Source organism: Schistocerca gregaria, chromosome 1, assembly GCF_023897955.1.
Source record: "Schistocerca gregaria isolate iqSchGreg1 chromosome 1, iqSchGreg1.2, whole genome shotgun sequence".
NCBI classification, from domain to species: Eukaryota; Metazoa; Arthropoda; class Insecta; order Orthoptera; family Acrididae; genus Schistocerca; species Schistocerca gregaria.
This window is the reverse complement of record NC_064920.1, coordinates 140,992,090-141,018,111: the sequence shown is the minus strand read 5'-3', so window position 1 is coordinate 141,018,111 and position 26,022 is coordinate 140,992,090. Positions and strand designations below refer to the sequence as shown.

Sequence of the window (26,022 nt, the reverse complement as noted above, 5' to 3'; positions counted from 1 at the left end):
ATAATGAACAGCACTACTCGTCAGCTGAGCGTACGGCTATAAAGAAAAAAAATCAAATAGGGGTAACGCATGAGTAATAATGAATAAGAAAGAAGAAAATCGGATCAGCTACGAATAACCGTAACCGAGGTAAATACGAAGCCAATATCCACTACAGCAGTACATGTTTATAAGCATACTACAAAAAGTGAAACAACGTATGATGAGACAGAAGAAATTATTCAAATAATTAAGGGAGACGAAAACTTAAATGTGATGGGTCATAATGCGAATACGGAGAGAAGCGAAAAAGTGGTAGGAAGACATGGACTGGGAGAAATGAATGAAAGGCAGCTGGTTCAAAAATCATGTAAGGAATTATATACACTCCTAGAAATGGAAAAAAGAACACATTGACACCGGTGTGTCAGACCCACCATACTTGCTCCGGACACTGCGAGAGGGCTGTACAAGCAATGATCACACGCACGGCACAGCGGACACACCAGGAACCGCGGTGTTGGCCGTCGAATGGCGCTAGCTGCGCAGCATTTGTGCACCGCCGCCGTCAGTGTCAGCCAGTTTTCCGTGGCATACGGAGCTCAATCGCAGTCTTTAACACTGGTAGCATGCCGCGACAGCGTGGACGTGAACCGTATGTGCAGTTGACGGACTTTGAGCGAGGGCGTATAGTGGGCATGCGGGAGGCCGGGTGGACGTACCGCCGAATTGCTCAACACGTGGGGCGTGAGGTCTCCACAGTACATCGATGTTGTCGCCAGTGGTCGGCGGAAGGTGCATTTGCCCGTCGACCTGGGGCCGGACCGCAGCGACGCACGGATGCACGCCAAGACCGTAGGATCCTACGCAGTGCCGTAGGGGACCGCACCGCCACTTTCCAGCAAATTAGGGACACTGTTGCTCTTGGGGTATCGGCGAGGACCATTCGCAACCGTCTCCATGAAGCTTGGCTACGGTCCCGCACACCGTTAGGCCGTCTTCCGCTCACGCCCCAACATCGTGCAGCCCGCCTCCAGTGGTGTCGCGACAGGCGTGAATGGAGGGACGAATGGAGACGTGTCGTCTTCAGCGATGAGAGTCGCTTCTGCCTTGGTGCCAATGATGGTCGTATGCGTGTTTGGCGCCGTGCGGGTGAGCGCCACAATCAGGACTGCATACGACCGAGGCACACAGGGCCAATACCCGGCATCATGGTGTGGGGAGCGATCTCCTACACTGACCGTACACCTCTGGTGATCGTCGAGGGGACACTGAATAGTGCACGGTACATCCAAACCGTTATCGAACCCATCGTTCTACCATTACTAGACCGGCAAGGGAACTTGCTGTTCCAACAGGACAATGCACGTCCGCATCTATCCCGTGCCACCCAACGTGCTGTAGAAGGTGTAAGTCAGCTACCCTGGCCAGCAAGATCTCCGGATCTGTCCCCCATTGAGCATGTTTGGGACTGGATGAAGCGTCGTCTCACTCGGTCTGCACGTCCAGCACGAACGCTGGTCCAACTGAGGCGCCAGGTGAAAATGGCATGGCAAGCCGTTCCACAGGACTACATCCAGCATCTCTACGATCGTCTCCATGGGAGAATAGCAGCCTGCATTGCTGCGAAAGGTGGATATACACTGTACTAGTGCCGACATTGTGCATGCTCTGTTGCCTGTGTCTATGTGCCTGTGGTTCTGTCAGTGTGATCATGTGATGTATCTGACCCCAGGAATGTGTCAATAAAGTTTCCCCTTCCTGGGACAATGAATTCACGGTGTTCTTATTTCAATTTCCAGGAGTGTATGTGGAAGAGACCTGGAGACACTGCAAGGTGGCAAATTAATTCTATAATGGTAAGGCAGATTTTAAACTAAAAAAACATTTTCGGGGGCAGATGTGTGCTCTGACCATAATTTATTGATTACGAACTGCAGATTAAGACTGAAGAAATTAGAGAAAGGCAACAAATTAAGAGGATGAGACCTGGATAAATTGGAAGAACCAGAGATTATTGAGTGCTTCAAAGGAAGCAACGATTGATGGAAAGAGGGTAAAGAAACACAGCAGAAAGCGAATGGATAGATTGGATAAACAAAATAGCCAATACAGCAAAGAGTCAAATAGGCAAAGAGACAAGCCCGAGTAGAAATCCTTGGATAACCCACGAGATATTGAATTTAATTGGCGATAGAAGACAATGTAAAAATACAGTAAATGAAGCAACGGAAGAGAAAACAGACGTCTAAAAATAAGATTGAGCTTAAGTGCAAACTGGCTAAGTAGGCATTATATGGGGACAAGTGCGAGGCGTGGTGACGTGTGTGACTAGGGGAGACATAGATGACGCCTATAGAAAAATCAAAGGGACCTTAGGACAAAAGAGAAGCAGCTACACTGACCAGCTAAAGAAACTTGTACACCTACCTAATATCGTGTTAGGCCCGCGCGAGCACGCAGAAGTGCCGCAAGACGACGTGACATGGGCTCGACTAATGTCTGACGTAGTGCTGGGGGGAACTGAAACCATGAATCCTGCAGGGCTGCCCATAAATCCGTAAGAAAACGAGGAGTTGGACATCTCTTCTGAGCAGCATGTTGCAAGGCATACCAGATATGCTCGATAATGTTCATCACTGGGGAGCTTGGTGGCCAGCAGAAGAGTGTTGCTGGAGCCACTCTGCAGCAGTCCTGGAAGTGTGGGGTGTCGCACTGTCCTGCTGGAATTGCCCACGTCCGTTGGAATGTACAACGCACGTGAATGGATCAGACAAGACGCTTACGTACGTGTCACCTGTCAGAGTCATATGTAGACGTATCAGGGGTCCCATATCACTCCAGCTGGACACGCTCCACACCATTACAGAGCCTCCACCAGCTTGAACAGTCCTCTACAGGCATGCAGGGTCCATGGATTCATGAGGTTGTCTCCATACCCGTACACGTCCAACCGCTCGATACAATTTGAAACGAGATTCGTCCGACGAGGCAACATGTTCCAATGTATGTGGTGACGGGCCCAGGCGAGGTGTAATGCTTTGTGTCGCGCAGTCGTCAAAGGTACAGGAGTGGGTTTTCGACTTAGAAAGCCCATATTGCTGATGTTTCGTTGAATGGTTCGCACGTTGACACTTGTTGATGGCCGATCATTGAAATCTGTAGCAGTTTGCTGGAGGGTTGCACTTCCGTTGAACGATTCTCTTGGGTCGTCGTCGGTCCCGTTCTTGCAGGATCTTTTTCCGCCGGCAGTGTTGTCGGAGATTTCATGTTTTACCTGATTCCTGATATTCACGGTATATTCGTGGAATGGTCTTATGGGAAAATCCCCGCTTCATCACTACCTCGGAGATGCCGTGTCCCATCTCTCGTGCGCCGACTATAACACCACGTTCAAACTCACTTAAATTTTGATAACCTGCCACTGTAGCAGCAGTAACCGACCTAATAAATGCGCCACACACTTGTTATCTTACATAGGCGCTGCCGACCGCAGCGCCGTATTCTGCCTGTTTACATATCTCTGTATTCGTTGCTAGTCCTACTGGTAACGTAAGGTTCTAACGAAATGTAATGGACCTGAATGAGGAACCGGCCGATGTGGCCGAGCGGTTCTAGGCGCTTAAGTCTGGAACCGCGTGACCGCTACGGTCGCAGGTTCGAATCCTGCCTCGGGCATGGATGTGTGTGATGTCCTTAGGTTAGTTAGGTTTAAGTAGTTCCAAGTTCTAGGGGACTGATGACCTCAGATGTTAAGTCTCATAGTGCTCAGAGCCATTTGAACCATTTGTATTCGAATGCGCAAGCCTATACCAGTTTCTTTGCCGCTTCAGTGTATATGAACATTGTGGAAAGTGAAGAGCAAGGAAAACATGGGAGATATTGTACTGCGAGAAGAATTTGACATAACACTGAAAAGAAATGAAGGCCCTTAAAGCAGATGACATTCTTTCAGAGTCACTGATCCTTCGCAGAGCTACCCATGATAGAACTATTCCACTTGGTGTGCAAGATATATGAGACTCCCGAAATACCCTCAGACTTCAAGCATGTAATAATTCCATTTCCAGAAAGGCAGATTCTGACAGATGTGTATGAACTGTCAGGTTAATAGGCCGTAGTTGCGAGACACTGACCCAAATTACTTACAGGTGAATCGATAAATTAGTAGAGGCCAATCTTGGGAAGATCAGTTTGCGTTTCGGAGAAATGTGAGCACATCTGAGGCAGTACTGATCCTGCGATTTATCTTAGAAGATTGGTTGAGGAAAGATAAACCTCTGTTCGTAGCTTTCACGAAATCTTCTCGGCTTATCAGCCAAATTGTGGCTGAATATTTAACTCATAATATCCTGCCTATGCTGATTAGACAGATGTTAGCATCGGGAATAAAGATGGCTGCCAATAGCATGACTGTGTATACGCAGGAGGCCATCACCATCTTGGAAAACGGGATAAGTAAAATCAAATACATTTCGGGATGACGTTTTTAACGTCTCATAACTATGCAGCGATGATACGTAGTTTCACTTCAGTATCTTACGATGATTTCAGAAAATAGCTAACGGGGTACATAATATGCAGAAATTCGATTTAATGAATTATTCCTTAATACCAACGTCAGTATTTTAGATCCCACTCTTTTATGAACTTTCTTTCTACAAGCTTAGCTGCATGTAATTACTGAGGAGCTGACCCGCTGGACACAGCATTATGAAGACGCCAAATAGTAAGTGGATACTAAACCAATACAGAATAGTAAGCATCAAAGGCGGCGATAAAGCTAAATTAATGTTCCATTATTGACTGCCCTATTTAATTTTTGTTTAAAAAGACACTGTCTTTTTACCTTTTAAAGTACTGCTGTAGCAAATGTGGTTATTTTACATTTTTTACAGTGCTTGCTTGTTACTAGATGAAGTAGATATATTTACTGTCTTTTGATCTGATGCCAGTTGTGCTCAGCTTTTATCATTGTTGTGGAAAGTGTCATATTAAATTGTCAAGTTAATATGGGATAGTGGAATAAATACGCCAGTTTCATCGATTTCGGGTGAGTAGTTAATTAGAAAAAAAATCGGAGGCCTTAGAACGTGAATGCACCTCGTATAGTGAGTTTTCGATGAGCCGGTGTCTTATGCTACAACGTATTGTGTAACACCACATTTCAGAAGCTCGTATTCTCTTCTTCTCTAAACTGCTTGTCGTCCTCGTTTCATTTCCTTCAGACAAATACATTAAGAAAACACTTCCTAACATTTAAATTTATATTCGATCTTAACAAATATCTTTTTCTCAGAATCTCTTTTCTTTCTATTATCAGACTGTATTTTGTATCTTCTCTACTTCAGCCATCGACGGTTATTTTCCTATCCAAAAGGAAAAAAAAACTAATCGACTACTTTCATTGCCCTACTTTCTAATCTTATAATCTAATTCTAAGGCTATATCCATTCCATTTAACTAATCTAGTGAGTCCTTAACTGTCTATGACAGTGTTGGAATGTCATCGGTGAACCTCAAAGTTTGTATTTCTTCTCCCAGAACTTTATTCCCTTTCGAATTTTTTCTTGGTTTCTTTTACCGCTTGCTCAATGTACAGACTGTATAACGTTGGGGAGAAGCTACAACTTGGTCTCACTTCCTTCTCAACTATTGCATCCCTTCGTGCTCAACGATTCCTAACTGCAGTCTGGTTTCTGTACAAGTTGTAAATAAAATTTCACTCAGTATTTTATTCGTGCTACCTTCAGAATTTCAAAGAGTGTGGACCTGTCATCATATGAAGGTTTGCCTTGCTTCAACTCATCTTCAGAGATACATGGTAGGGTCAGTATTACCTCGCGTATCTACATCTACATCTAGATCCATACTCCGCGGTTGGTACCTTGAGTACCTCTATCGGTTCTCCCTTCTATTCCAGTCTCGTATTGTTCGTGGAAAGAAGGACTGTCGGGATGCTTCTGTGTGGGATCTAATCTCTCTGATTTTATCCTTATGGTCTCTTCGCGAGACATACGTAGGAGGGAGCAGTATATTGCTTGACTCTTCGGTGAAGGTATGTTCTCGAAACTTTAACAAAAGCCCGTACCGAGCTACTGAGCGTCTCTCCTGCAGAGTCTTCCACTGGAATTTATCTATCATCTCCGTAACGCTTTCGCTATTACTAGACGATCCTGTAACGAAGCGCGCTGCTCTCCGTTGGATCTTCTCTATCTCTTCTATCAACCCTATCTAGTACAGATCCCACACTGCTGAGCAGTATTCAAGCAGTGAGCGAACAAGCGTACTGAAACCTACTTCCTTTGTTTTCGGATTGCATTTCCTTAGGATTCTTCCAGTGAATCTCAGTCTGGCGTATGCTTTACCAACGATCAACTTTATATGATCATTCCATTTTAAATCACTCCTAATGCGTACTCCCAGATAATTTATGGAATTAACTGCTTCCAGTTGCTTACCTGCTGTTTTGTAGCTATATGTTAAGGGAACTATCTTTCTATGTATTCGCAGCACATTTCACTTGTCTAAAGTGAGATGCAATTGCCATTCCCTGCACCATGCGTCAATTCGCTGCAGATCCTCCTGCATTTCAGTACAATTTTCCATTGTTACAAACTCTCGACACACCACAGCATCACCCGCAAAAAGCCTCAGTGAACTTCCGATGTCATCCACTAGGTCATTTATGTATATTGTGAATAGCAACGGTCCTATGACACTCCCCTGCGGCACACCTGAAATCACTCTTACTTCGGAAGACTTCTCTCCATTGAGAATGACGTGCTGCGTTCTGTTATCTAGGAACTCTTCAATCCAATCACACAATTGGTCTGATAGTCCATATGCTCTTACTTACGACTGTGGGGAACTGTATCGAACGCCTTGCGGGAGTCAAGAAACACGGCATCTACCTGTGAACCCGTGTCTATGGACCTCTGAGTCTCGTGGACGAATAGCGCGAGCTGGGTTTCACACGACCGTCTGTTTCGAAACCCATGCTGATTCCTACAGAGTAGATTTCTAGTCTCCAGAAAAGTCATTATACTCGAACATAATACGTGTTCCAAAATTCTACAACTGATCGACGTTAGAGATATAGGTCTATAGTTCTGCACATCTGTCCGACGTCTCTTCTTGAAAACGGGGATGTCCTGTGCCCTTTTCCAAACCTTTGGAACGCTACTCTCTTCTAGAGACCTACGGTACACCGCTGCAAGAAGAGGGGCAAGTTCCTTCGCTTACTCTGTGTAAAATCGAACTGGTATCCTATCAGGTCCAGCGGCCTTTCCTCTTTTGAGCGATTTTGATTGTTTCTCTATCCCTCTGTCGTCTATTTCGATATCTACCATTTTGTCATCTGTGCGACAATCTAGAGAAGGAACTACAGTGCAGTCTTCCTCTGTGAAACGGCTTTGGAAAAAGACATTTACTATTTCGGCCATTAGTCTGTAATCCTCTGTTTCAGTACCATTTTGGTCACAGAGTGTCTGGACATTTTGTTTTGATCCACCTACCGCTTTGACATAAGACCAAAATTTCTAACGATTTTCTGCCAAGTCAGTACATAGATCTTTACTTTCGAATTCATTGAACGCCTCTCGCATAGCCCTCCTCACACTACATTTCGCTTCGCGTAATTTTTGTTTGTCTGCAAGGCTTTGGCTATGTTTATATTGGCTGTGAAGTTCCCTTTGCTTCCACAGCAGTTTTCTAACTCAGTTGTTGTACCACGGTGGCTCTTTTCCATCTCTTACGATCTTGCTTGGCACATACTCATCTAACGCATATTGTGCGATGTTTTTGAAATTTGTCCACTGATCCTCAACACTATCTGTACTTGAGACAAAACTTTTGTGTTGAGCCGTCAGGTACTTTGTAATCTGCTTTTTGTCACTTTTGCTAAACAGAAAAATCTTCCTACCTTTTTGAATATTTCTCTGGGACCTAATCTGATCTTACCGTGGCCGGCTTCTATCAGCTTTTTCATTCTTTTGTAAATAATGTGTCACTATTTTGCAACCATGTTGTATTAAATTAACTTTCACACCAGTCAGAATATCGCTTCTTTGGGATTGGGTTTGTTATATTCTTTATGACGTTTGAAGGCGTTTTGCCTGTCTAATGTATTTTGCATGCAAGGCTGAATGGTTTTGTACGGAGGTTCTGCCAAGGATCTAACATATCTCGCGTGCAAGGTTGAATAGATTTGTACGGAGGTTCTGCCAAGGATCTCAATTACTACGAAAGATTGTCGCCTACTGGAGGTGCCAGTTTCGACTTAGGTCTTTCAGAGCTCTGTCAATTTCTTCTTGCGGTTGTGATCATTTTACTGTAATATTTCTTTTTTTTCCATAGCAAAGAGAATTGCAACAGTGCACGTTTTCGTTCCTTTCTGTATACGTTCTGTAAGTGCCGTCTATGGAACCGTTATTCTTATGCTATGTGCTTAAAATATTTCTAAGTGTATAAAATGGTATATTAATGTAAAATTGTAATTTCGATGGAAATATTAAAACATTGTTATCTATGCAATATTCTACCAAAAACCAGCTTTGGATATGTATAGCAGAGACTGATTATTGTCGTGCTTGAGCGAGAGAATGTCGTCTTTCTAGCATATATATTTAAGAGTGTATTTTTGGTGTACAACACGGACCTTTCGATACACACTGCAGACTTTGAACTTAGAAGACACACAATTCATGCGTGTGGACCATCATCTCACAAAGTAAGCACCAGAACTGCCATGTGCGCGTGGAGAAATAACGTGTTGGCTGAGTGGACGGTTTTCGCTGTGTGGCAAGGAATGGGTGTGCGCATCAAAGGGATTGCAACAAGTCTTGTTGCAACCCTTGTTCACAGTACGAGCAGCCCTTAGCGGCTCGCCATCTCACAAGTGTTCATGACGTCGCCTTTCCAGCTTAGATCTTTTTTAATATGTGACTTGTAAGTACTGCATCTTTTCGAGTCAGTACAAACTTTAATTTTATTAATGTACTATATACCTAATGTTTTAGTACAGTTAGTCTAATTCTGAAGACGACGCTCATAGCAGCGTCGAAACCAGGTCAATTTTGACTTAATATTTGTGACCGAGGGCTTATTTGTTACAATATAAAATTATTAGATTCGAAGAGTGGTGAGAAGTGTTCAATAAGAGCAGTAACGTTGCTAAACATCACGTTTTTCTCGGGGAAGCACGTTTGCTCTACATCGCCGGCTACAGATATTCCAAACAACGAGGGAAGGGCAGTTTCTACTGCATTGCTATACAGGTGGATGACAATTCCAGGAGCTGGATTTCATACGGGTTACACTAAAACGGTTCACAGACGGCGTGGGATGAGGGGCTGCTATTTCTCACAGCTAAGTGTTTCTTCATTGGATATTATCAGTGTTAGACTCTAATCATTCATGGTGGTGTCTGTTTGTTCTATATCGTGTCTCCCTACCACTTTCGCGCAACGACGCTCTGAGCGTGTTTTTTAGGGAATTGACTAGTTTGAACCTGGGACCTGTTGCTGGTAAGGAGACGCCAGACCACACATGACATGTAGAATTCAGAAGAGTTCAGTGAGACTAGCGATGATATAACCACATACTTAATGATTTCAGCGTCAGCTCCACTGCACTCCCTGTAAAAGAATCTTAATACTAACTAAATTTAGTGGAAGGGGTTCAAGGCTTTTCTATTTTTAGTTAGCTGGTAAAATAACGTCGAAAAAGCAGTTAAGTTTACCATTGGAAATTTTATTCTACTTACAAAAAAATTGTTTATAAATTGCACTATTCATAAAAGGAAGTGTTTTAATACAGGATGGTAAAAAAAACTGCGCTCAACAAAAATGTGAACGAATATTCCCTGAGTGGGTTTCCAAGTTCTACAATGGATCGAAGGATGACCTATGCCATATCACATCTATAATCTAGGTTTAAATTAAGTTTCACAAAAGAGTAAACTATCAAAATGGTCTACAGTGACCCTAAATCATCTTTGATTACTTATCTAACTTGTCGTAAATTACAGTTGCTGATGTGGCTTTTCAGTAACTATATAAGAGAAAAATCATCGCGTTTCAGACTTTTACTTCAAGTGGCAAATGTGAACGCCATGAGCTTTAATTGACGATCGACACTAGTATTACGCAAAAAAGGGGTGTAACAAATGAGACTTCTGCAGTTCTGAGTGAAGCCTTATGCGCTCAAATATGCGGCATAGCGTGCGTTCATTACCTTGTCGGCGTTTAGGCAGCGTCAGGGCGGTAGCGGCCGCCGCTGCAGCCATCCATCTCGCCGTCTCGGAACTAACTCACTCCTAACTTCTCCTTACTACAATTTACCGAAGTTGGTTTAAAAAAAAACTATCTGGCTATGTTTTCATCTGACCAATCAGGGTCTCAGTGTTAACCTTAAGCTCTGCCTACAAAAATTCTGTCTATCCAATGAGAAACCTTATACTTTTCGTGGTGGGGCAATGTTTTTAAAGTTTGCAACGTAACAGAGACGCGAGAAAGTCTCACGCTAAAACCTGCAACTGGTGTGGTCCGTTTAGCGTTATCGTAAGGTCTATACTGTTCTTCTGGAGGGCTCTATCTTTTAACATGGGCTGGGGGGTGGTCCTAACGTAACAGAGACGCGAAAAAGTCTCACGCTAAAACTTGCGGGTGGTGTGGCCCTTTTTGTGTTATCGTAAGATCTATATTGTTTTTCTGGAGGGCTCTAGCTTTTAACATGGGCTGCGGGGTGGTCCTTGACGTAACAGAGACGCGAAAAAGTCTCTCACTAAAACTTGCGGGTGGTGTGCCCTAGTGGATAGCTGGCGACGTGGGTGTCCAGTCCGTTCCTTATCGTAGGGCCTTCTAGCTTAACACGGTTCTGTTCTCGGCTTCTGTTCTCGTTTCTCCCCTCGGAACTCCGTCGGTCTCATGGTGGGAAGGTACGACATGCATTTAGGCATTCTTGTGTTAGTCTGTGGTATTCCATTTGCTCACTCGTTACTCGTATTACTTTGGTTAATTTAATGTAACGATTTATTCGGAGCTATGTGACATACTACTGGATTTGCTTATCATGTCAGGGTTTTCATGGACGGTGTTGGATTTGCCTGTCGCCTTACAAGGCGGCTCATCGTCTTAAGTAATAAACAAACAATTTTTTGGCAGAAGTTGCTTTTATGACTCGTTGTTGTTGTTGCCAATCTCACGTATCTTAAATCCAAGGCATATCATATGATACTTTCAGTAATTAGAAAACATTAAGTGAAATTTATTTATTTTATTAAATTCTCTTTTCTATCAAAATGTTATGATTTTGAGAAAACTATGCCTTTTGAACTCGTTTTTAGTCCTGTAGCGTTGATCTACACAATCATTTAAATAGATATAATTTTTTTTATTTGTTGTTTTCTCCATCTTGCACTACATATAGCCTAACAGTGTTCTGGTAGTGTTTGCGAGTGTTACTTCATTCTTTTGCACGTTTACCCATACTGCCCTCCGAATTACGAGTTTTTTTAATGCAATGTGCTATGAATTACGAGCGTCATGTATCGTTCGCCATGAAGCCAGTTGACCTCGACAGATCAGGAACGAGTGAATGGATTTTCATTGAAGAAGCATTTAGACAGCATGAAAGTTTTAAATCTGACAAATGAGTGTTGGGTGAGGTTTGTCTACGTAATAGAATTCGTCTTACTATGATATTTAACGTCCATTGTATAGCCTTGCTTACTTGCTACTTTCAGTCTCAGTGAATTCTGGGAACAGTCAAAATTTTATGTTTTTTACTTGTTCTAACATTATGTACTATGTCATGTAATTAGAAACGTGTCAAGTTTCCCCCTCTTCCGTATGTTTTTGGATCAAATTCTGCTTTAATTGGAAAGAACAGTTATTTTATTAATAATTTTTTGTGTGAACTCAGTTATTTCTGTAGAAGTAATTTTATGGGAAATTCCTGTTTCATCATGTAGTTTCATATCTTCCATCTCATATGCATTTACATTGAGGCAACAGAAGTCATGGGTAGTGATATGCACACATACAGATGGCGCCAGTATTGCGTACACAAGGTATGAAAGGCAATTCATTGGCTGTCATTTATACTCAGGTAATTGACGTGAAAAGTTTCCTGCGTGATTACGTCCACACGACGGGAATTAACAGACTTTTAACGCGGAATGGTAGTTGGAGCTCATGGGACATTCCATTTCAGAAATAGTTAGGGAATTCAGTGTTTTTGAAGTCCACAATGTAAAGACTGCGCCGAGAATACCAAATTTCAAGCATTGCGCCTCACCACGGACAACGCAGTGGCCGACGGCCTTCACTTAACGATCGAGAGCAGCGGCGTTAGCGTAGACAACCGTGCCAACAACGCTGTATTAGGTAACTGTGGAAACCATTGTGAGACGTAGGACAAACGTATTTATTAGGATAGTGCGGGGAAATCTGGTATTAATCGGCTGCGGCAGCAGATGACGGACGCGGGTGCTTGTTCTAACAGCACGACATCGCCATTCGCGTGCAAAGCCTCGCCTGGGCTCGTGACCATGTCGGTTGGACCCTAAACGACTGGCCTGGTCAGATGAGTCCCGACGTTAGTTGCCTAGAGCTGATGATAAGGTTCGAGAGTGGCGCAGGTCCCACGAAGCCATGGACACAAATTGTCAACGACGCAGTGTGCAAGCTGTTGGTAGCTCAATAATGGTGTGGACTGTGTTTATATGGAATGGACTGAGTCCTTTGGTTCAACTGAACCGATTATTGACTGGAAATGGTTGTGTTCGGTTACTGGTAGAACATCTGCAACCATTAATGGACTTCATGTTCCCAAACAACTATGGACTTTTTATGGATGACAGTTGTAGCAGACCTGTTTCTGTTTTCACTTTTTCGCCTAATAGGTGAAAGTTTGATTTAATTTTTTACACTTTGACTGTCATTCAAGGGTTTTACTTTTATTTAATATTGTCCCGGCTAAGTATCAGTTTGATTACTTTTAAAACCCAATGTTAAGCGTGGGTCACTACATGTATAGTCTTGCCAACTCCGAGAGAAAAAATCTTTAGTAGCTTTACTACTAATTTTTACAGACGACGATACTTTAACCTTTTGTTCAATTGTTTTAGTTACGAATCGCTAGTTTGTTCTTGGCATAGATCACGTAACCTTAACGTTTATTAGTCTAAGTTAAATTAACGTTCAAGACTTGTATTATGTTTCAAATTAACAACGTCATTTTATTGACAAGGATTATTAATAAATAGGTTCACTCATACGATCTCATTCAAAGAAGTTCTTTAATTAGATGTCTAAGTAGGATTCCCGATAGCATCAGAGATGTTAGATAATATCCTGTCACTCCCGGTAAATAAGTTATTTCTCTTTAATATCCGCAAACTGTCATTAACTATGATCACTAGTCGCGTGAAGTTAAAGTTTACCACTATCACAATGCAAAGTCCGGATCCGGTTAAAATTCTCAATTCAGTAAAGCGTTTAAATATTCACACGAACTGACGTTAAAGCCAAAGAGATTATTTTTTCCCGTTTATCTAATCTGATAAATGTCCAAATTAAAGTCTTGAATTGACAATCCTCAAAAACAATCTGGTCACGATATATTCTTGATCCCCGTTTAATGAAGTCCGAGTTGTTGTTCTCTAGAGCTGTACGTCCTAAATAACTTCCGAACTAGAACAGACTAGAGACTGGAGTATCGTAATTACAACGTATGGCTATTTATACTTTAATAAGCACTATCTTTAGTGTCCAAGCCCTACGTTCTATAACTATAATACTGATTTTCTTACGTATTGGAATAACTAATATTTTAATATTTTCTACCGTTTTTCCCTTTTCTCATGTTTCTAAAACTTATAATTAAATTTTCCTTTTCTTTTCTTGCCGGCCAGTGTGGCCGTGCGGTTCCAGACGTTTCAGTTTTGAACCGTGTGTCCGCTACGGTCGCATGTTCGTATCCTGCCTCGGGCATGCATGTGTGTGATGTCCTTAGGTTAGTTAGGTTTAAGTAGTTCTAAGTTCTAGGGGACTGATGACCATAGACGTTAAGTTCCATAGTGCTCAGAGCCATTTGAATCATTTTTTTTCTTTTGGTTTCTCTACTAGATATTTCCGTCTATTTGTTTTTTTATTCATTTTTCGTAATTAGTGCTTGTGGAGGGACTTGGGTCATTTTGTGAATTGATATTTTAAAGACATGGGAGCTAATTTGGGAGCTGTTTTGTGTTTCAACACCTAGAGGCGCTGTAGGTGTTACACAGTTGTTCACATTGATTTGGAGAACATTCTGGACAATTAGAGCGAATGATATGGCCACCCTGATCGCCCGACATGAATCCCATCGAACAGTTATGGTACATAGTCGAGAGGTCAGTTTGTGCACAGAAACCTGCACCGGCAACACATTCGCAATTCTGGACGGCAGTAGTGGCAGGACGGTTGAGTGTTTCTGCAGGGGACTCGCGACGACTTGTTGAGTCCTTGCCATGTCGAGCTGCTGCACTAAGCCGGTAAAAGGGTGACATTACTAGGTATCCCGCGACTTTTGTTCGTATAATTGTTTCGTCCTCCACCCAACACAGCTGCACTCGTGGGCTCCGTCAAAGATGATTTTCTGCTCCAAAAATATGGAGTTTACAAAATCCCATGTGAATGTGGCCTTTCTTACATCGGACAAACAACTCGTACTGTCCAAGAAAGATGTACAGAACGCCGGAGGTACACACGATTTTTACAACCTAACAAGTCGGCAGTGGCAGAGCACTGTATTTATAATGGTCACCGTATGTTGTATGACAACGTTGAAATTTGGGCAACTACATCATCCTTTTCGCACTCGATAGTGAAGGAGGCAATTGAAATTCGCTTGACGACGAATTTAATTAATAGAGATAGTGGCTTTAATCTTGATAAATCATGGAATCCTGCACTTGCTGTAATAAACTGGGAAAGACGTCGTCACAGTGCAGCTAACAACGATATATCGATATGCCAACGGAGATCAACTGCGGAGTCGTAGATACAACTCGCGCATTATGCACGTCTCTGTCGCCAACCAACGTCTCTGGCGCATTTGCATCTGTGGCCGCATGCGCAGTCGGGCGGTACTCGAGTATGAAGGGACGAAGCGAGCACTGGAGCGGCAGTCTTGCGGCTCGCTCTGAAGATGGCTGAACGTTATACAGCCGAAACATTAGAAGAAGAAGGAGATTTCTTGCGGCTGCACACCCGAAACTTAATGGAACAATTCTTTGCCAGTTTCTGTACGCTCATTAATCTTACTCGGTGCAAATTAGGCAATTTACGAAGGTCGCTCTGGCCGAAGCATAGCTGTAAATGTGCAAGGGACTGTGAAGTGTGCGAGCTTTCATCCTGAGGAGTGCCGCGCACCTGTGTGAACCTGTAGAGCGCGGTGCCGAAGGCGAGCCTGCGGGCGCGCGTGGCGGCGTTGCGGCCGCCGGGGTCGGCGTGTGCTCGGCGAGCGGCCGCCAGCCGCACCAGCAGAGCGTTGAAGCTGCCGCGGTCCACCACGTACGACACCACCTGCAAACGGCGCCGCTGTCACTGGCCGTCCCAGCACTCTCGGTCATTCTTATCTCTACTCTACTCGCTAAGAATATAGCATGTGCGTATCAACGTATCTTCCACATACTCGTTACATATACATCTGCAGGGTGTTACAAGAAGGTACGGCCAAACTTTCAGGAAACACTCCTCACACACAAAGAAAGAAAATATGTTATATGGACATGTGTCCGGAAACGCTTACTTTCCATGTTAGAGCTCAGTTTATTACTTCTCTTCACATCACATTAATCATGGAATGATAACACATAGCAAAAGAACGTACCAGCGTGACTTCACTTTGTTACAGGAAATATTCAAAATGTCCTCGGTTAGCGAGGATACATGCATCCACCCTCCGTCGCATGGAATCCCTGATGCAGCCCTGGAGAATGTCGTGTTGTATCACAGCCGTCCACAATACGAGCACGACGAGTCTCTACATTTGGTACCGGGGTTGCGTAGACAAGAGCTTTCAAATGCCCCCATAAATGAAAGTCAAGAGGGTTGAGGTCAGGAGAGCGTGGAGGCCATGGAATTGGTCCGCCTCTACCAATCCATCGGTCACCGAATCTGTTGTTGAGAAGCGTACGAACACTTCGACTGAAATGTGAAGGAGCTCCATCGTGCATGAACCACATGTTGTGTCGTACTTGTAAAGGCACATGCTCTAGCAGCACAGGTTGAGTATCCCGATGGAAATCATGATAACGTGCTCCATTGAGCGTAGGTGGAAGAACATGGGGCCCCATCGAGACATCACCAACAATGCCTGCCCAAACGTTCACAGAAAATCTGTGTTGATGACGTGATTGCACAATTGCGTGCGGATTCTCGTCAGCCCACACATGTTGATTGTGAAAATTTACAATTTGATCACGTTGGAATGGAGCGTCATCCGTAAAGAGAACATTTGCACTGAAATGAGGATTGACACATTGTTGGGTGAACCATTCGAAGAAGTGTACCCGTGGAGGCCAATCAGCTGCTGATAGTGCCTGCACGCGCTGTACATGGTACGGAAACAACTGGTTCTCCCGTAGCACTCTCCATACAGTGACGTGGTCAACGTTACCTCGTACAGCAACAACTTCTCTGACGCTGACATTGGGGTTATCGTCAACTGCACGAAGAATTGCCTCGTCCATTGCAGGTGTCCTCGTCGTCCTAGGTCTTCCCCAGTCGCGAGTCGTACGCTGGAATGTTCCGTGCTCCTTAAGACGCCGATCAATTGCTTCGAACGTCTTCCTGTCGGGACACCTTCGTTCTGGAAATCTGTCTCGATACAAACGTGCCGTGCCACGGCTATTGCCCCGTGCTAATCCGAACATCAAATGGGCATCTGCCAACTCCGCATTTGTAAACATTGCACTGACTGCAAAACCACGTTATTGATGAACACTAACCTGTTGATGCTACCTACTGATGTGCTTGATGCTAGTACTGTAGAGCAATGAGTCACATGTCAACAAAAGCACCGAAGTCAACACTACCTTCCTTCAATCGGGCCAACTGGCGGTGAATCGAGGAAGTACAGTACATACTGACGAAACTAAAATGAGCTCTAACATGGAAATTAAGCGTTTCCGGACACATGTCCACATAACATATTTTCTTTATTTGTGTGTGAGGCATGTTTTCTGAATGTTTGGCCGCACCTTTTTGTAACACCCTGTGTACTTTCTATAGGGTACTACTTGTTATTTATTTATTTACACGTCTAGTTCCGTAGGAGCAAATTGAGGAGCAAATCTCCAAGGTCACGGAGCGTGTCAGTACATGAAATCACAACAAAAAAGTAATAGCAGATAAAATAAATTGTTTGTTGTTGTTATTGTTGTTGTTGTTGTGGTCTTCAGACCTGAGACTGGTTTGCTGCAGCTCTCCATGCTACTCTTTCCTGTGCAAGTTTCTTCATCTCCCAGTACCTGCTGCAACCTACATCCTTCTGTATCTGTTTAGTGTATTCATCTCTCGGTCTCCCTCTACGATTTTTATCCCTCACGCTGCCCACCAATACCAAATTGGTGATCCCTTGATGCCTCAGAACCTGTCCTACCAACCGATCCCTTCTTCTAGTCAAGTTGTTCCACAAACTTCTCTTCTCCCCAATCCTATTCAATACCTCCTCATTAGTTATATGATCTACCCCTCTAATCTTCAGCATTCTTCTGTAGCACCAGATTTCGAAAGCTTCTATTCTCTTCTTGTCCAAACTAGTTATCGTCCATGTTTCACTTCCATACATGGCTATGCTCCATACAAATACTTTCAGAAACGACTTCCTGACACTTAAATCTATATTCGATGTTAACAAATTTTTCTTCTTCAGAAACGCTTTCCTTGCCATTACCAGGCTACATTTTATATCCTCTTTACTTCGACCGTCATCAGTTATTTTGCTCCCCAAATAGCAAACCTCCTCTACTACTTTAAGTGTCTCATTTCCTAATCTAATTCCCTGAGCATCACCCGACTTAATTCGACTACCTTCCAATATCCTCGTTTTGTTTTGTTGATGTTCATCTTATATCCTCCTTTCAAGACACTGTCCATTCCGTTCGACTGCTCTTCCAAGTCCTTTGCTGTCTCTGACAGAATTACAATGTCATCGGCGAACCTCAAAGTTTTTATTTCTTCTCCATGGATTTTAATGCCTACTCCTTTACTGCTTGCTCAATATACGGTTTGAATAACTTCGGGGAGAGGCTAAAACCCTTTCTCACTCCCTTCCCAACCACTGCTTCCCTTTCATGTCCCACGACTCTTATAACTGCCATCTGGTTTCTGTACAAATTGTAAATAGCCTTTGGCTCCCTGTATTTTACCCCTGCCACCTTCAGAATTTGAAAGAGAGTATTCCAGTCAAGATTGTAAAAAGCTTTCTCTAAGTCTACAAATGCTAGACACGTAGGTTTGCCTTTCATTAATCTATAAGATTAAGACTTATAAGTCGTAGGGTCAGTATTGCCTTACGTGTTACAATATTTGTACAGAATCCAAACTGATCTTCCACGAGGTCGGCTTCTACCAGTTTATGAACCCAAAAAAAGACAAGCCATAAGTTTAAGTAAACGCACTCAGCAATGTAACATAAGAATCGGCTTAAGTTTTCAAGGAACTCTTTAACAGAATAGAAGGAGTTGTAAGTAGGCTGTTTAGGTTTTTATGTTGGTAACGCCACGTAGCGCTCTATATGAAAATCACTGGCTGTGCTGTGAGCAGACTGTGGCTGGTTTGCATTGTTGGAATATTTGCTATTGTAGTGTTGGGCAGTTGGATGTTAACAGCGCGTAGCGTTGCGCAGTTGGAGGTGATCCGCCAGCAGTGGTGGATGTGGGGAGAGAGAGCGGACGATCTGGACATTCTTTATTCTCTGTCAAAATCTTTCATTTGTTAACTGTGCCTATTAGTAGTTAGTGCCTTCAGTAGTTAGACTCTTTTATTTAGCTGGCAGTATTGGCGCTTGCTGTGTTGCAGTAGTTTGAGTAACGAAGATTTTTGTGAGGTAAGTGATTCGTGAAATGTATAGGTTAATGTTAGTCAGGGCCATTCTTTTGTAGGGATTATGGAAGTCAGATTGCGTTGCGCTAAAAAATATTGTGTGTCAGTTTAGTGTTGATCAGAATAAGTAAAGAGTGAAATGTCTGAGTACGTTCAGTTCTGCTCAGCTGTATGAAATTAAATAACGTAAGAGGTTTATCAGCACAGTAATTCACTAATTTTTCTAAGGGGATGTTTCAGAGTGACCCATGAGGAAAGTCTTCAGTTTAGATTTGAAAGCCTGTCGATTACTGCGAAGATTTTTGAATTCATGTGGTACCTTATTGAAAATGGTTGCAGCAGTGTACTGCGAGCCTTTCTGCACAAGAGTTAAGGAAGTGCTATCCAAATGCAGGTTGAATTTCTGCCGGGTATTAACTGCGAGAAAGCTGCTAATTCTTAGGAATAGGCTGATATTGGAAACAACAAACGACAGTAGAGAATATATATATACTGAGAGGCCAATGTCAACGTACCCAGACTACTGAACAGGGGTCGACAAGAGGTTTGCGAACTTCTCGTACCAATCCGTTACATCTTTACCCATTATATTCACGAATAGTAAGTGGGAAAAACGACTGTCGGTAAGCCTCCGTGTTTTTTTTTTTTTTTTTTTTTTTTTTTTTTTTTGTCGACTGGTCTGGTCATGCCCGCTACGAAGTTCTCTCCTGTGCCATGTTCTCCGCCTCAGAGTGACATTTGCACCCAACGTTCTCAATTGTTTATTGGATCTATTCCAACGTCAGTCTTTCACTACAGTTTTTACCACCTACAGGAGTTGTTGCAGGCGGCCTGAATTGCGTACTCGTGCTGCCCTCGGTTCTCGGAGACATTTTTAATAACACCCGGCATTGTCGGTTATGTATTTATTCCAATTTTCTATTAGTCCATCCACTCCTCCCCCTCTCTCTGTCCATCTCCTCCAACCCCTCTCCATCTCCTCTTCCTCATATCTGTCAGTTTGCTCCTGTCCCCTCAGTTCATCTCCACATCCACTCTCTAATCTGATCGCCTCTACACCACGCTCTTTGTGCATCACCTTTTCCATCCTTTTTTCCTTTCTCTGTCCATTGCTTCCTCACCCCTCTCTCTCTGTCCATCTCCCCCTCCCCTTTTTTTCTTTCTCTGTCCACTGCTTCCTCAGCCCTCTCTCTGTCCATTTCCATTCCCCCTCCCCTTTTTTCCTTTCTCTGTCCACTGCTTCCTCACCACTCTCTCTGTCCATTTCCATCTCCCCCTCTCCTTTTTTCGTTTCTCTGTCCACTGCTTCCTCACCCCACTCTCTGTCCATTTCCATCTCCCCCTCCCCTTTTCTCCTTTCTCTGTCCACAGATTCCTCAGCCCTCTCTCTGTCCATTTCCATCTCACCTTCCCCTTTTTTCCTTTCTCTGTCCACTACTTCCTCACCCCTCTCTCTGTCCATTTCCATCTCCCCCTCCCCTTTTTTTCCTTTCTCTGTCCACTGCTTCCTCAGCCATCTCTCTGTCCATTTCCATCTCACCCTCCCCTTTTTTCCTTTCTCTGTCCACTGCTTCTTCAACCCTCTCTCTGTCCATTTCCATCTCACCCTCCGCATTTTTCCTTTCTCTGTCCACTGCTTCTTCACCCCTATCTCTGTCCATTTCCATTTCCCCTCCCTCTGTCCATTTCCTCTTTTCCCCTATCTGTACCCATAGCTTCCTTCCCTCTCGCTGTCTGTCCATCTCCTCCTCTCCCCTTCTCTCTACATGTTGTCACGGTCACCAATATAGGAAGTTGCTGGATATTGCCTCCCACAGTATTTCTTTCTAGATTATAACTAATACTTGAACCAAATTTGGTTGAAATCGTTTCAGGGGTTTAGGATGAGCTTTGTATTCCATGACTTTACCTATATACACGCTTGTCAAATATAATACACATACATTTAACATATTTCACACATATTTGTACACATACACTCCTGGAAATTAAAATAAGAACACCGTGAATTCATTGTCCCAGGAAGGGGAAACTTTATTGACACATTCCTGGGGTCAGATACATCACATGATCACACTGACAGAACCACAGGCACATAGACACAGGCAACAGAGCATGCACAATGTCGGCACTAGTACAGTGTATTTTCGCAGCAATGCAGGCTGCTATTCTCCCATGGAGACGATCGTAGAGATGCTGGATGTAGTCCTGTGGAACGGCTTGCCATGCCATTTCCACCTGGCGCCCCAGATGGACCAGCGTTCGTGCTGTACGTGCAGACCGCGTGAGACGACGCTTCATCCAGTCCCAAACATGCTCAATGGGGGACAGATCCGGAGATCTTGCTGGCCAGGGTAGTTGACTTACACCTTCTAGAGCACATTGGGTGGCACGGGATACATGCGGACGTGCATTGTCCTGTTGGAACAGCAAGTTCCCTTGCCGATCTAGGAATGGTAGGACGATGGGTTCGATGACGGTTTGGATGTATCGTGCAGTATTTAGTGTCCCCTCGACGATCACCAGAAGTGTACGGCCAGTGTAGGAGATCGCTCCCCACACCATGATGCCGGGTGTTGGCCTTGTGTGCCTCGGTCGTATGCAGTCCTGATTGTGGCGGTCACCTGCACGGCGCCAAACACGCATACGACCATCATTGACACCAAGGCAGAAGCGACTCTCATCGCTGAAGATGACACGTCTCCATTCGTCCCTCCATTCACGCCTGTCGCGACACCACTGGAGGCGGGCTGCACGATGTTGGGGCGTGAGCGGAAGACGGCCTAACGGTGTGCGGGACCGTAGTCCAGCTTCATGGAGACGGTTGCGAATGGTCCTCGCCGATACCCCAGGAGCAACAGTGTCCCTAATTTGCTGGGAAGTGGCGGTGTGGTCCCCTACGGCACTGCGTAGGATCCTACGGTCTTGGCGTGCATCCAAGTGTCGCTGCGGTCCGGTCCCAGGTCGACGGGCACGTGCACCTTCCGCCGACCACTGGCGACAACATCGATGTACTGTGGAGACCTCACGCCCCACGTGTTGAGCAATTCGGCGGTACGTGCACCCGGCCTCCCACATGCCCACTATACGCCGTCGCTCAAAGTCCGTCAACTGCACGTATGGTTCACGTCCACGCTGTCGCGGCATGCTACCAGTGTTAAAGACTGCGATGGAGCTCCGTATGCCACGGCAAACTGGCTGACACTGACGGCGGCGGTGCACAAATGCTGCGCAGCTAGCGCCATTCGACGGCCAACACCGCGGTTCCTGGTGTGTCCGCTGTGCCGTGCGTGTGATCATTGCTTGTACAGCCCTCTCGCAGTGTCCGGAGCAAGTATGGTGGGTCTGACACACCGGTGTCAATGTGTTCTTTTTTCCATTTCCAGGAGTGTATTTCACTTGTATCCCTGGTGGATTTCACCCAGCCATTTCAATTTCACGCGCATCGATGTTTATTACGTCGTATCTCCTCGTATATGTACTGTGAAAAATTTAATTTTGGAGGTACATTCAGTGGTATATGGAGGAGATGTAGAACATACATACATACATATATACATCCACGCATGCATTTACAGGGTGAATCACCTAAAATTAGCGCCGCAAATATTGCGGAAATGCAAAATGCTATTGGTGTGCGGTTTTCATAGAGAGGCTCGTATTGTTAGGCAAGAAGCAGATTGTAATCATATTAGAAAATGTATTTTTTGTGTAAACACACCCTTCTTTAAAGGGAACAATGCTTATTGGCACCAACAAACGAAAAGTAGAATTGATTACAATGTCAGTGGTGTCTGTTGGAGGAGTGTAGTGGGAGTCTTTTACGAGATATCGTATTTTGAAGTGAAGTTTTCACACTGACAATAGTTTGTGCCAATTAGTCTGCATAATTGCCAGGTACAATGTTGTTATGTTTGCTTAAAGTGTGCTTGTGTGCTCCTTGAGTGCATTGCGACTTGCCAGTCAGTTAATGTGCGACATCTGAAGCAGTAGGCTCTGAGTGGACGACGGGCTTTACCAGTGCAGTAATAGCCGACGTGCTCATGGTGGATGGAGAGTGTAGGAAGAAAGCAGTTCGTTCTTGTACAGTGTATGAGTCTAGGTATCCAATATCTCGGCAATTATTTATTTACCTCTTTACCCAGTTACGTGAAAGCGGTAGTGTAACACGACAACGCAACAGAAGGAAGCAAGTGACGACAGAAGAGAGGGAAATTATTGTTCTTGCTGCTGTTGCAATTGATCCGCACGTAACTTACCACGCTATCGCACGAGGAAGTGGCATGAGCCAGGCAAATGTTCTGGGCATTCTCTATCGACATAGGTGCCATGCCTACCACATCTCTCTCCATCAAGAGCTGCATGAAAACAATTATGAGAATCGTGTTAACTTCTGCACAAGAGCATTAAGACAGGACACTCCAGATGTATGTTGTCTCTCGTTTAGTGACGAAGCGGTTAAACCGCCGAAACATGCACTGCTGGTCTATTGAGAATCCCTGTTGTCTTCCTCAGGCGGAGCGTCAGCATCCACGAAGTATAAACGTGTGATGTGGGCTAGTGAACCATCAGCTCGTAGAATCGTTTTTCATAGGCGAAATACTGAACGCGCACAAGTATCGCAGCTTCCTAACAGAGCATCTTCCACGGATGCTAGGAGACGTTCCACTCTAAACTAGGAATAACCTGTGGTACCAACATGATGTCTGTCCAGCCCATAGAGCACGAACTACTACGCCATGTCTTCACGAACTTTTCCACATTGTTGGATTGGCCGCAGAAGACCTGTACCTTGGCCGGCCCGTCCCCCGGATTTGACCCCTTTAGACTTTATTCTGTGGGAAAATCTGAATGACGGTTACTACAGGGACTTATCAACTACACCCGATGATATGCAGACGTATTGCTACGGCGTCCTTGGGCATCTCTGCCGAAATGCTAGCACCTGTGCAGCAGTCGTTCCATACCAGACTGGAAGCGAAGCGTGTATTGCCACTGCTGGTATGACGGTGAATTGTCTCGTTACTAGTCGGAAACCACATAACTGCACTCACGCTCATAAATTAAGGATATTGCTGATACACGGTGAAACAACGCTCTGGTGGGCGGTTTGCGGGCTTAAACCACTTCTGGGTATGACCATGCGGTGCATTTGTCCTGCGGTCGTCGCACAGTGGCGCTGGCGGCAGTCCACATACGCAGAGGTGTGGGGGTGCATGACAGAGAACGGTGCAGTGAGTAAGTGTGCAGACGTTTTCAGACGTACTAATGGTGACGGTGTGTTGAAAATGGCTCAAAGAACACATATTGATGACGTTATGAGGGGTAGAATACTAGGGCGACTGGAGGCTGGTCAAACACAGTAGGTCGCAGCATGGACCCTCCGTGTCCAGGCGCTACAGTACGGGACGTCCACAGTGTACAACACCACAAGAAGAGCGATATCTCACCATCAGTGCCCGCAGGCGGCCACGGAGTACTGCAGGTAGCCTTGCTCGGCACCTTACCGCAGCCACTGGAACAGTTGTCTCCAGGCACACAATCTGCAGACGACTGAACAGACATGGTTTATTCGCCCGGAGACGTGCAAGGTGCATTCCACTGACCCCTGGTCACAGGAGAGCCCGTAAAGCCTGGTGTCATTGGAACAATGGTCCGAGGTTCACTTCACAGACGAGTCCAGGTATAGTCTGAACAGTGATTCTCGCCGGTTTTTAATCTGGCGTGAACCAGGAACCAGATACCAACCCATTAATGTCCTTGAAAAGGACGTATATGGAGGTTGTGGTTTGATGATGTAGGTTGGGATTATGACTGCTGCACGTACACCCCTGCATGAGTTTGACAGAGGAACTGTAACAGGTCAGGTGTATCGGGACGTCATTTTGCGCCAGTATGTCCGCCTTTTCAGGGGTGCATAGGTCCCACCTTCCTCCTGATGGATGATAACGATACCATCGTGGAGGAGTACCTTGAAACAGAAGATATCAGGTGAATGGAGTGGCCTGCCTGTTCTCCAGACATAAACCCCATTGAACACGTCTAGAATGCCCTCGGTCGATGTATCGCTGCGCGTCTTCAATCCCCTACGTCACTTCAGGAACTCCGACAGACACTGGAGCAAGAATGGGAGGCTATACGGAGCAGCTGCTCGACCGCCTGATCCAGAGTATGCCAACCAGTTGTGCGGCCTGTGTACGTGTGCATGGTGATCATATTTCATATTGATGTCAGGGTACATGCGCAGGAAACAGTGGCATGTTCTAGCAGATGTGTTTCGGGACGATTTTCTCAACTTATCACCAATACTGCGGACTTACAGATCTGTGTCGTGTGTGTTCCCTATGTACCTATGATATTAGCGCCAGTTTTGTACAGTGCTACGTTGTGTGGCACCACATTCTGCAATAATCCTTAATTTACGAGCATGAGTGTAGTTGAACATGTGTTGTGCTTTATTATGTGTTACCACAGGTATTGTACAAGTGTCGATAGGGGAACTTTTCGAAATACGATATCCCGTAAACGACTTGCACTAGAATTCTGCTGCACCATTGACATTCTAATTCCTCCCAAGTTCAGTTTGCTAATGGCAATAGACATTGATCCATTTAAAGAAGTCTATGCCTGAGCAAAAAATTCACATTCTAATATTACACTCCTGGAAATTGAAATAAGAACACCATGAATTCATTGTCCCAGGAAGGGGAAACTTTATTGACACATTCCTGGGGTCAGATACATCACATGATCACACTGACAGAACCACAGGCACATAGACACAGGCAACAGAGCATGCACAATGTCGGCACTAGTACAGTGTACTTCCACCTTTCGCAGCAATGCAGGCTGCTATTCTCCCATGGAGACGATCGTAGAGATGCTGGATGCAGTCCTGTGGAACGGCTTGCCATGCCATTTCCACCTGGCGCCCCAGATGGACCAGCGT

The 26,022-nt window shown here is 44.6% G+C and overlaps 1 protein-coding gene across 1 annotated transcript in view; it reads right to left on the bottom strand.

Moving 5' to 3' along the window:
• Positions 1–26,022, bottom strand: part of LOC126334883 (odorant receptor Or2-like) — a 105,720-nt gene that overhangs the window by 67,537 nt on the left and 12,161 nt on the right. Inside the window, exon 2 of the mRNA XM_049997585.1 lies at positions 15,396–15,548. Coding sequence (XP_049853542.1) covers positions 15,396–15,548 — 153 coding nt within the window. The remainder of the gene's footprint in view (positions 1–15,395; positions 15,549–26,022) is intronic.